At 39.7% G+C, this 13276-nt stretch overlaps 1 protein-coding gene across 4 annotated transcripts in view; it reads left to right on the forward strand.

Annotated features, from left to right (window-relative positions):
- fhod3b (formin homology 2 domain containing 3b) overlaps positions 1 to 13276 on the forward strand; it is a 73456-nt gene that overhangs the window by 6970 nt on the left and 53210 nt on the right. For all 4 annotated transcript variants that reach the window (XM_028425910.1, XM_028425907.1, XM_028425908.1 and 1 more), the window contains exon 3: positions 4416 to 4480. In XM_028425910.1, coding sequence (XP_028281711.1) covers positions 4416 to 4480 — 65 coding nt within the window. The remainder of the gene's footprint in view (positions 1 to 4415; positions 4481 to 13276) is intronic.

Raw genomic sequence — 13276 nt, forward strand, 5'->3', positions numbered from 1 at the left:
ACCCTCCACTAATACAGTTTTCGACTAAAAATTTCACTGCATTGTTCACTGTAATATGTAGCTGGATGATACATAACTCCTGGACCTGGATGAAAAAAAACTCCTAAAATTGTGTTAGTTTAATTTCTGTTCCATACACTTTCTTTGGCCATTCACTTTATTGAGTCCATATGTTTTTTCATGTACTTTGGAGTATGTTGATACATTTATGTACCGCCCACTTTAGATGATCACAAACCAAAGGTTGGCATGAGAATTCCTGGTCAACTGGACCACAAACATGTATGGATTTATTTGTCTAACTTGGAATTCATAAGCTGCTCTCTGGCTTGGTGTTTCTATTGGACGTAGAGTGCGCTGTCCTTTCCCAGTTCCAGCTGAAATTGTTAGGAGTGTATGGGAGGTTATTGAGAGCTGTGAGGTTAAAGTGGTCCACTTCTCCTCTCGTCAGAGGCTGAGCCTGCCAGGGCCTGTGACGTGCCAGCTGGCTCGGGCTGGTATGGATGTGTGTCATTAAACCCATGCAGTGTTGTCTGAGGAGGCTAGGGGTGACGGTGGTTAGCCAATTATTTTGTAAAAATAGGGCAGTTTTACTTGCTGGCTTTATATGGTGCTTATGTGCCCACCATTACATCCCCCACTGCTCCGTGTTGTTGATTTGATGATTATTGAGCTAATAAAGGGTCTGATGAGGCATTTCACCTTTACTTGTTCCATTTCAGTTGTGTTTTCGTTCTCCCTTTTACTGCAGCTGTCAGAGCACAATTGGTTGTATTTTTAGGGGGATTTTTTCAAGATCTGAAAATAACTAATACTTTCATTTTACTTCAATGTTTCTGCTTTTAGCCAAGCCACCTATCTTTGGAAACAATATTCACTTACGTTCCTGAACTCTCTTGATCATTGGCAATTGAATCCATCTGTAATTGATATTAATGACTGGTTACATTCCTGAGGTGCCTGTGTCATACCTAGTGTCTTTACAATCAGATTAAAGCATGATCCTCTGACAGAGTGCTGCAGAGCCAGGAGATATCCATGTCACAGGAGCTTAAGGGCCATAATCACTTCCACACCGTGTTATGAAGCCCAGCCATAGGAGATTGTGACTCGTAAATCCCCTGTCCCATCACTGATACCTCACTACAGGTTATAAACTGACCGTATAGCCTAGACATGTGCTCAAGACATATCTGCAGTTTTAGGTAGTCAGCGTGTCATTGAGTTTTCTAGCTGTGACAGATTGAATCACATACACACAATTTCCTGCATTTGTAGCCCAGAGCTGAGGTGGAGTGCAGGGGACATTGTTAGGATCAGATGGCCTAACATGTGGTTATAGACATTTATAGCCCTTAGAATATTTTTGTGGATTATGTGGAAGCCTGTTGTAATACTTGGTTTGGAAAAAAAGTTGCACAGAGTTCAGATCTTTGACATTGATTGGCAGACAATTAATGAAGCCCTCAAGGACATATTTCCCAGCTTGTCTTAGATAACATGAAGTGCTGCTATTGACTGCGTAATTGATTCAGCATGTGAAGTTTTTCAGCATTTCACTTTTTAGTCTTTCATTGCTTTGGTATATATAATTTATATTAGAAAGCCAACAATTGTATTGCTGAAAAAGCTCTTCTTATTTTTATTGAGTGTTTTTGATGTGTTTGACAACCATTTAGAAGTCAGGCATATTAAACCATTCTTGCTCTGTAGACCTCAGCTATTCAAAGTTCCTCATCATATTCTTTCATCTCTCTCAGGACAGCTCTGCTTTCATTATTTTCATTTTTCTGACCCTCTTGGCATTTTGTACACATTTGTTTTAGGAGAAAAAAAACACACTTGAAAAGAACCAGAGAAATTGTCAAACATGGCACAACTTAAACTTTAAGAAGGGAAATAAAATATCAGTTGTCCCATTTGTGTTTGCAGCCTTAAGGGTTTTAACAGAACAGAGCCATTTGGTGATTGTTAGTGTTCATCTGTATGTGTATGTGATTGTGTGTGAATATTAGTAGTTCTGTAGTTAATAGTAGTAGTGTGGTTAATTTGGGCCAGTTTCTTTTTCCCACCTGGCTTGCTTGGGCAGTGGGGGTCCCTCCATAGCAATGGATGCACGAGTCTCTCGAGCACGGGTGTCCAAGAAATGCTGAGTCAGTAGAACTCCGTGGGGCCTTCTTGTCTGGCATTAATTGGTCTTTGAGGGGAAATACTGGCTTTACTGTATTCCAAGTATGTGTGTTCAATCTTCTGTGGGTACACATTTTGTGTTGTTTTATAAACAGGGCCAGTAATGCTAACTTAGATAAAGCCAGAGAGAAGAAGCTGGCAGGCATCCACTGGTCCAGTTGCTGCTGTTCTGGGTGTATGGATTGAGACAGAGCTTTATGAGGATGCTCAGTTAGAGGAGAACTGAGATGAATAGAAAGGAAAGTCATGCAGGGTATATAATTGCCAGGTATTTGTCTAGTTTCTGCAGCTGCATTCCTTATTGTAACATTCAATAGGTCAAGTGATGATGATGAAAGTCAGATTTATGCTACTGAGAAAAAGTTTTATTGCACTCTCCTTTCTTTAATGTACATACTGAATAAAAATGTTCATATGTTTCCATTTAATCTACAATCTACTTTGGACCATTTGCCTTCAGTAATGGCCAGGAAGTACAGTGTAAGTAGGAAGTAATTATTCTAGGTAGTGGTCACGTTCATTCATTTAAATCCATTCATTAAAAATAGTCACAGTCATACTGATTGTGTCAGCAAGGGTTTTTCAGAAGCTTGATGTTTTACATGATGAATCAGGCTTAATTTGACCTTGGCTTAAGTTGACTGAAAAGAGAACCAAGGAATTCAGTAGGTATTATATGCCAACATGGAGCCAATTTGTTATTTAGGTGATTATAGTTTTTATTGTTTCTGTAATTTTAGGTTCCACCCATTACAAGCCTGCAGCCCTGCTTCTGCGAGGGCCCAATTTTCATGTTTGATTGGTGAAGGGGTGGGGGTTCTAAAAACCCCACTCATATTCCATGCACATTTGTTTAATTTGATAATGAGCATGTTGGCCTGTGTAGCCTCAGGTCTTGGTTAAGCACAGGGATACTATTGCAGAGAAGCAGAGAGAAAGCAGACATTCGTGACAAAATGGCTCTAGTTACTCATTTTCTTCAACAGCATCACAGAGGATTAGGTTCATGTTTGCTGTCTCATCTTGCCAGGGAAGGCCTGCGTTGACAGATGTTGCTCCTGTGTCGCCTCTGCTTGTTGCTGGATATTATATTTGTTAAACAGAAAACACAACTAGACTTTCCCTGTCATGTCTTCTGCCCATGTGCGTATCAGTGAAGTCTCAGGGCAGGAAAGGTGTCAGTATGTCTGTCTGTCTGGGTGTCTGTGGCGAAGCAGCAATGTGAGCTGCCTTCTGGTGCTGATAGACCTTTTCTCTTTCCGTCATGCACACTCCTGCTTGATAGTCACAAACAGAGGCAGTCTGCGTTGCGCTTAACAATCAGACAACCTTTGAGCCGACAGCATAAAAGCCCATTTGTCAGTGAGCCGAATTAGGAAGGGGGTGGTGGGGGGGGGGGGGGGGGGGGTGTTGTGCAACTCTACCTGCTGTGCTCTTGTCTACATTTGTGCCTGCTAGATTTGTTTCTATGTTTTTTTAGCTCAAAGTTTAAAGAAACACAAATGGTGGCCCACAGCAGGAAAATTCAAAATACATAAGTGTAATATGTGGAAGTACAATAACTTTAAGAAAATGACCTTTTAAAATTTAAAGAAAAAAATTATAACCCATTGAGTGAACAGGACAGAGAAGCTTTGAAGCCTGATTTTAGTAGACACAGCACATTTAACAGACTAAAGTCTAACATACATGCATTTCAGAGAGGGCTTCTTATTTGGCAGATTATCTTTTGTAGGTCTACAAGCTACACTGTCCTCACATTTGCTTCTCAACTGAATAGAATTAGGGTACATTGTTGTCGTCTTTGTTTTCGGTCGTCATTCAGACATTGTTAGCAGTTGACAGGATAGTGATAGGGTCTTGGCATATCTCCATTAACACAGGGGGTGGAGCTGACCTCAGAGTTGCTCCCATCCTTCATGTTCACCTATGAAGACCTTTTCCCCCTCCTGTTCTCAGTTCTCTGTGTTCACCCTGTTAATGTTGTAGGATTTGAATAAAAGGAATAACTTGCAGAAACAATATTTAGCTTGAACATTGGAACAGCAGCCTTTCAGATAAATTTCCATGCCATTACCTGCCCCACCACCCCACCAATGGTTTCATTTAGATTCACATTACTTTTGGTTGCTTTTGTGCATCACCCCATACACACACAAATTAAGATGATGATAGTTGTATTAATGTCTTTATAACATGTTGGTTTTCTTCTTTTTTCTTCATAGGAGAGGGAAGAAACACAGCATTATTCTTCGAACACAGCTGTCAGTCAGAGTTCATGCCTGTATCGGTGAGTAATAAAATGTACTCTACTCTAAACTCCATCTCACTCTGTGATAGTGTTTTCATTCTGACTCTACATCAGAACTAATTTGAGCTTTTCTTACCTTTTGTTTTATATTGAACTTGCACAGTGGCAGTTTTGGGAAATTGCCAAGAATCTTAATTTGAGTGACAATTATTAGCATTTCAACAACACTCTGGAAACAGAGCACTGGCATGGAGATTACTGTGTTCTGTCACTTTGTTTAATTGGGCCTCCTGGTGTTTTTGAGTAATGTGAGGGAACTAGCACAAAGAGCTGAGTGAAAACATATGCAAGCATGCGTGCATCGGGCGTGTGCATGCACACACACAAGCAGTGTACTTCAGAAGTTGGCTTTTGATTAAGCTGAGTTTTTACTAACTGCAATTTACTTACATTTATGGACTTAGACGTACTTTTCCAGCATCTTCCTGGAAAGATGCAACTGATAAGTGTTATTTGTTTTGGTACCATGTTCATTATGATAAATGAAAGCTTTTAAAACATAATTAACTAGTAGGGTTTACATCCTGAAAGACTGCCATGTGTATCCTTTAAATTACAAAATAATTGTTCTTTTAGACTAGAAAACTGTCAGATTTTAAATTTCATTGTGCAACCTAGACATTTTTCATTTGAGTGAAGTCAGCATGATCTGAAACCTATCTCTGATACTGGTCTATGACGTACAGTAGAAAGGTTTGGAAACTCCAATAGATATTTTGCTGAGACAGCTCAATAAACCATTGGTAGGACATAAGAAATAGGAAAAGCAGCTTCTGCTCATCCTGATGAGGTCAAGTTTGCACATGTTCATTACAAAGAGGATTTCACTTTGATGCTTCTGACACTATAATTATGTAATTGATACAGTAATTCTAGCATATATTCTACATTGCTACACCTATTGTTAATATCGGTTGGTGATGCACGCAGGTTTTATAACAGTACATAACCAGTCAATACTTGATGTAACAGGTCACATGTTTAACATGGCTGTGTTTGTGAATATTTGGCTACACTACTCTGAACTGGCTTTACCTTATTCTGTTTGCCTGCTGGTGCTTGGCAAAGCTTAAGGGAGCCCAGGGAGTGAAAGACAGACTTGCCGCTTTTTTCTAAGTGGATGATGACCCTCTTTGTCTCTAAGTTGACAGCCACCTGTTGCCCTTCTCTAGGCTCCCTCAGTGACTGCCTGTGTGGCTAGCTGATTTATTTTCTGTAGCTGAGGTGGTCACTGTTACTGTAACATGTTCAGACATTTGAGCCTAATTTTATCTGACTAGTGAGCTTACCTTGTAGCCCCATGAGTGCAGAATTACTGGGTTATTTTCCTGCCCTGCACTGGAGATAATTTGTTAGTCCTCGAAAGACAAATGGCATGGTATTCTTTAGGCTATGAGCTTGTTCTGTATTAAGGGATTGGACATTTGTATAAGACCAGAATGTCCCCAAAGAAGAGCCCCATATTGTCAGTGACTTTGTTCTTTCGAAGGCCATACTCTTTTGTGTTTCTATAATAAGGCATGCTATATAATGACAAACCACAGTTTTTTTCAATAAATTGTCTCTGGAGAAGAGCCAGTACAAAATGTACAGCGGCATAAGAGGGGCTTTAACACTGGGATTTTCTGAAACTCTGGAAATCTTTTTATTTTAGACAGATCCTCACATAAGATTGTGCACTAGAGTAGCACACCCACGTTGTTAAGATATTTTGTTTATCCAAGAGGCCCAGCCATGAACATGAGTGATGAGTTGGTTACAACTGTGTGTATTGTAATCTGTGTTATTTAGCACAACTTTGTGGAAAACCCACTGCGTGTATTTCAAGTTTTAATTAAGTCGTACATCTCTCTGTTTATGCTATCTGTTTTGTTGGGGTGGGTTCTCTAAATGTACACATCACAGGGGCAGCTTTTGTGTGTCAGTGTGTATGTCTATGCTCGTGTCAGAAACCACAGTCAGACCTAATCCGGGCCTCCCTAATCATAGTCATTAGCACTCACATACATCTGTCTCCTTGTGGACGAGGCAGAAGTCTGTGCAACAGAGAGGAGGAAGGAAATGTTTCACTAAAGACATCATGCTTTATTAAACCACTTTTTACTGATTTGTTGTAATCATATTTGGAAATAGTCCAGTTCCTGCATAAAGATAAGTGTTTACCTTGCAATACACCAAGTTTTACCTCTTAGGTGTGTTCTGCACAGCATTTAGCTTCATCATCTTGACCACTCCCCTTTAGTGCACACCAGTCGTAACTGGTTTTGATAATGAAGGTAAAGAGGTTCTGTTCAGTGTTGTCCACAATGAGTTTATCTGACTCTCAAAGGTAAAAATCCAGCATGTCCTCATTATAGACTATTAAAGATGCAAGCCAGCTGCTAGAGATCTGTGGCCGTACCTGCCTGATGCTTGAAGTTATCATACCCTTAAATAAGCATAGCTGCAAAACTGTGAATTATTAATAAGTGGCTTTTGTTGGAACTGCAGTTTTTGGTACATCTACACTGGCTTTTCAGATGCAGTCTTGTTGTAAGGAACACAAATGGGATATCGTACTATAATAGAATCTTCACTGTGTAAGGGTATTATGTAATATTTGTCTGTCATATGAAGTATTAATGATGTGTGCATTAGTCATTTACAGAAGAAATTTACTTTTGTATTGCTGTGTTTTTGTTTTCATTATTATTTGTGTGAACAGCACAACAGCTCGGCATTCAGAAAATAAACTCCACTTCTCTCTCTCTGCGTGTTAGCATTGACCACAGCCTGTTTAAATTGTCGGGCTGTTATTATTGTCGGTGGACTCTAGATGTGGTATCGAAGGCCTGATTAAAGCAACCCTGTGCTTATTTTAGTATTGTCTGGGAATCCAGTAGGTTGTCTTTTTATGTGCCGTTTTGTCTCTGAAGCTGTCTGAGATGGTGACATGATAGAAGGGAGACACCGAAGACAGGGACAGAGACAGAGGATGTTTAAAAGAAGAAACTTACCGGTTGTTGAGATTTAACAAATGTCACAAGGTGCTTAGGGATTATAAGCAGCTTTTACAGTGGTACAAGTAACCAGTCACCAAATGAGCTTTTCTTGAATTATGTTCAGAGTCTTCCTTTCGGGTGCTTAATGACACATATATAAAGCATCATAAATTATAATAAACAACTGTAATCCAGAAAATTATTCCTTGATCCCCTGAAAAATATACTGTTAATCATTTTATGCGAAGCAGAAACAGACATTACAGTGTCACTTGTGTGGTACAAACTCCATTTATTTTTTTAAGTATTTACTTCTATCAAGTTAAAAATAAATATCATACACATGAAAGCAGAAATCCATTGATATTTTCCTTTAAGAGCAGGTTCATCTGTCAACACACTGATCCCAGCTGAGGACTGACAGCTGTAATCAGAGGTGACACATTCTTAGTGGATTATCTGCCATGTCTTTTACAACCTCTTATAATCTGGGTTTAAGGCATGATTCATTGTGACCACTGTTGACTTGTGTTTCTCTTTCATAGTATAATTTTGTCAAATTGGTAGTTTTGATCTTTAGGTTGACAGCTAAACATTCTGTGGTTGTTAAAATGGAAGACGATGAGCAGTAAATTTTCTGCAATTATCCCTCTGCAAACTATGTTGGAAGATGAGTTTCTGGCAGCCAGTAACATAGCTGAATGGAGAAACCCACTGCTGAGTGTGGGCATTTCATTGTTTGTTTATGTAATTAATATACGATCCGAGTGTGTGTTGAGAGATGTCGGCACGTTGACTTGAGATGATAAGATCACCTGCAGGTTATCATGGTGCTCATGGTGCCTGTCTTTTCTACACACATAGATCTGCACTGAGTCACAGTACCTGCATGAACACTAAAAAAAACACACGTTAAAGGTACAGTTCACCCCATAAGCAGGTGATCAAGACAAAAACGTCTATGGCAGATATCACATATAAGTCTAATAAGTAATAGTATAGTATTGCAGCACCTTTGCATTAGTTCTTGTCAGTACATACAAAGGAGAGGATTGCACCTCTTTTTGAAGTCACACTGAGGTTTCCCCAGTCCCGTGTGTGACAGTTGAGTGCTGAGCAAAAAGGGAATAATTAAAAACATTCATATCACATGGCACCCATGAGACACAGAGAAAGATCAAATGGCCTGGACTCCCATCTCCCTGACTTGCCTTAAAGAGACCCCAGAATGGAGGATCATGGTCTTAGAATCACCTCAGGAGGCCAACCTAAACAACATGGTGCCAAAAAAAGAGAAATCTGAGGCAGCAAACAAGAGAAGTGACTGGAATGAGTCTTGGCTCTTCAAATCACAGCTGATAGCTAAACGAGATCAGTGGATAGTTTGATGGTATCACTCACCTCACACTTCAGCTCACTATCTTACATATTCTTTCTAATTGGCCATGAGCCCAACAACCACATGCAGAGAGATAACATGGCCTAGTTAATGTGTCAGTTATGTGCAACAGTGCTGAATGTTCATAGGATTAGGCCTAATCTCTATTTTCTCATACTGTGTTAAAATGTAGACTACTATAACATTAATTCATATAAGCATACACTTTCTCGCACTCGCACAAGTTACCTACACTCATCCAAAGGCATGCACATATTAAGAAGCCATCTGTTTCCAGTTGTAAGGCCCCTCAGCACTACTCCTCACCCATCCAGAAAAGAGCTGTCTACATTTTCATCCACGAGGGGAGTATTTTTTTTCTTGCTGTGTTTACAGGACTGAGGCAGACGTGAAGTGAGCGTGCAGCTCTGTATCACTGTAGCTAAAAAGGATGCCTCATTATTGAGTTACAGTGCAGTAAATTCTATTCCATCTCTTTTATGCTTCTGAAAACTTGCCAAGTTTTTGTCAGACAATCAGATAAGTCAAAATTGTTATAGCTAATGCCAGAATCAAAGCGGCACACCATGAGTTGGAGAGCTATGAGTGGATGTCGTGTGAACCCTACTGCTTTGGCGTTCACCACCCCTGTGAGAGTGGAGGAGTGTTTGTTGAAGTGGACAGGTGTGTAACCTCAGTAGCCACGAACTTTAAACAACCGACTGTAGACAGGAAGGGGAGTTTGGATTGAATCTAACATGTTTTTGCATAAACCAATATTTATTTGTTGTCTGCAAAGAAGTGTTTATTTATATTTTCACAGGGGTCTGTGGCAGTTTAGAGGTTTGAGGTGCCTCTGCACAGCCTGCATTTGCTCTCTGTGTGTCCTGAATGGACAGAGTGTAAGTGAAAGCAGCTTTTATCAAGTCAGAATTGTATGTAGTCAGTAAAAAAATGCTCATTACAATTTCCTCCAAATAGTTCAAAACTCTTTTACTTCAGTACCCCACTGGCCTTCCGCCAAATCCTATAGTGTGCCATGGAATTCATCTCACATCCTCCCGCACATGTCATGCTGGCTCCTTTTCTTTCCCTTGGCTTTGATGTCAACGTCTTTGTAAGGAAACGTCTCTTTCCCTCTCTGCATCTATCAGGGGGATATGAGAATTTTTGAAGAGAACCGAAACACTTCACATTTTCTGTGTTTGTCGTTACAGTAACTGTCACTCATCCAGTGTTGTATGAAATGAGGTTGTTATTTCTTTTCACCTTGGATCAAGCAATGTTGCCACAGCTGGCTAGCTCTGGATCATTTGCCATTGCTGTTTTTGCTTTTAAGAAGGATTTATTAGATTTTTGTCACATTCATGTACAGAGATTGATTCAGTCCTTAAGCTGACATCAGCTGGAAAAATAACCATTGATATGAGCTGTTTGGGCCTGAGATGAGAGGGTTGTGACAGTCAAAGCTATACCTCATCCCATTCTGCCTTTGCACTTCCTGATTTGCAGTTTCTCAAGCTCACACTGTGTGATAATGTAGTCAGAGGACATTATGTTTCTGTTTTATCAGGTAAGCTGTAGCTTACATGTCGTAAGGCAGTTTGGTAGTATCCTTTTTGATCTGTCCATGACTCCTCACTCTGCTGTAACATTGAAACACCTGCAGCTTCCAGTGTTTCACCTTGTGTTGTGGTAACTGGCTGTGGGCCAACAGAAACTTCAGGCATATTCATTGTGAGTGATTTGGCAAAGGTAGAAAGTATGTGGTGTTTTGCAGTGATGTGTTAATGGTTTGAAAGCTGTCCACTCATGTTCTGGTTCACAACAGTGCAACCACCCAGAATGAAGGCATAATCCACAGCTGTGGAATGATAATGGATATGGTAGATCATATATTGATCCACTGTAAACATTAGCTATGCCATCAGGTATCTGTTTCTCTTTATCATCTTCAAACATGTTCAAGGCCAAGTAACAGCTACAGCTGTTATTTTTAGCACTGATGTAAGCTGAAGCGCAGGCCAGAAGAGGGATAAATAATATTTATATTGTAGAGCCTTTAATGAAACATTATATCCTTTTCACTGGGAAAGTCACAACAAGTCATTTTCTATTCGGTTACTGAGAAAAGCAACGAGGGAGGGATACTAAAAACAGGAACAAGAAGTTAACAAGCAAGTGTTTTTACAGGCATTACATAAAATATTACATGGAGAATAGTGTGGCAGTGGAACATGTTTTCATTAAATTCAAAGTAAATTAAAGTAAGACTTTGCAGGCAAATGACAGAGTTAGTTTCTTCTGCTTTGTTCTGTTGTTTTTTGTTCATGTTTTTAAAATGGCAAATATGTTTTAGTACCTACTTCAGTGAGGGCTACCCTAAAACAAAACAAACAAATAACACAAATTGACAGGCTGCACTGGGAGAGTGTACACATACTGGATGAACATTGTAGTCCAAAACACATTAAAAAAAGCGCACAGAGAACAGAAATTTCTGAAAACATGCTTTCTATTATAACCTTGAAGAATTCTAAAGTAGGCTAAAGTAACTACAGTGTTGTCTCCTGGTTCTTGATAATCGGCCACAGCTGAAGCTGAACCACTCAGTCCTCTCACCTCCATTCCAGACGTTGTTGGGTGATTGGAGGGCCCAGATGAAATAAAGAGCTCAAGCACCAGGAGAATCTCTTCTTGCAGCCCACCCATGGCTCTCAAGGGGACCACTCAGCGTGGCCTTAGCTGGAGGAGACTGGACAACCTTTGTTATATTCTTCAGAGTAGAAGAAAAGAACCACAGATAGCGACTAAAAAGAAAAAGGGCCCAATGCCTTGTGTGAATTTGAGCCAAAAGCCTACTTAATCGGTTCAGGCATGTTGGGCAGTTGGGATGGCTCCCACTGAACTGCAGGTTACAAGAGGATTCACAGTGTCACTGTGTAAGGCTCTTCACGGCCACGTGCAACATGCATTTCAGACAAATGCAGGATACTCATGTGAGAATGAACATATGAATAAAAAGCTACCGACACTAATAAGGCCAATGCAACAGTAAGAGCAGGTAATTAATTCTGAAATTCTACAATACATTGTTACACTTTTTGTGGCAAATTATATTTGAACAGCAGTCTGCCTCTGTGGTGAGTGTAAAAGAAACACTGTCTGCTTTTGCTTAGTCTGGGTTATAAAGAGGAGTGAAAATCTCGATTGGTGTAAACCATAAGTGATGTTTCCTGAAGCTGTGAGGGAAATGAGCCATGTTTACATCATTGTTGTGGTTAAAGCTGTGTAAAGTTAAGTCTCATCTTTCAGTGAAGATGTCAGACTTTGTTGGTATTCATTCAGATCTATTCATATTTGTTGTATGGCGGTTTTCTCAGTGGTCACTTAAGGATCACTGAACACACAAAGCACTAAAATGTTTTGCTTAGATTCCTTGTTTATAAGATAAAAGCCTAAATATAAGCCTTTAATCTCTGTGTTTGGAAATGTGAAAAATGTTTGAATCTCTCCTAGTGTCTGGCCCTCGGAGTTTAGTGACATCAGTGGCTGTTCTTTCTCCTTGTTCTTTCCGTTATGAATGCCTTTTGTATTAGCAAGGTTCAACACAAAGCTACAAGAGGCCGTGTAGGCTTTCATTCACAATTTTCTGTTCCCAGACGCACACATACACAAGGTGGAAACAGTGTACTAACATCTGTTTGTTTAATGGAATTAATTGCATTAGCCTCTCTCTTTAGCATTATGTTATCTTTCTTTTTGAATAATGGACTGAAATACAACTTTGTGCTAGCTTTGTGACTTGTGTCCCGTTTTAACATCAAAAAAGACACGTGTTTGGTTTTTGACATAATGACCTTCTAAGAGGCCTAGGAAAAAGATTCATACCTAGACCTAGAAGAAGTTTTAGAATCAATTTATTAGCATAACTGATGATGGTATACTTTTTGAATTTATTGATTTGAGTCTGTGAAAATAATGCAGCTACTGCACGTCTTACGTGTCGTCATGAACCACATATTAGGCCAGATTACTCCTTAACTTTCCACTCCCACAAATGAGAAGAGCCTACGATGGCAGCCAGGCAACAGAAGCAGCTCTGTTGGAATAGAGGCATCTGTGAATAAAAGATAGTTTCTAGTTTTGATCTGCTTTCTGCCTTTCTGCTTTAGAAAGCAGGTCAGCTGAATACCACAGATCTGAGAGTACAGTCATTTTTGTTCAGTGAATACAGTGGATGAACACAAACAGCTGACACTGCAATAGCATTTGATTTATATTCTTAATAGCTTTAGACTTATTTTGAACATTTACTGTAACTCCTGGATCAAGGAAAAGTGACCTATCTTTTTGCGTTTGCGTCTTTTTTTTGGGAAAAATACCTTCTTGAACTCTACACACACCTGCTTTCTG

Source organism: Parambassis ranga, chromosome 16, assembly GCF_900634625.1.
Source record: "Parambassis ranga chromosome 16, fParRan2.1, whole genome shotgun sequence".
In the NCBI taxonomy this organism is placed as follows: Eukaryota; Metazoa; Chordata; class Actinopteri; family Ambassidae; genus Parambassis; species Parambassis ranga.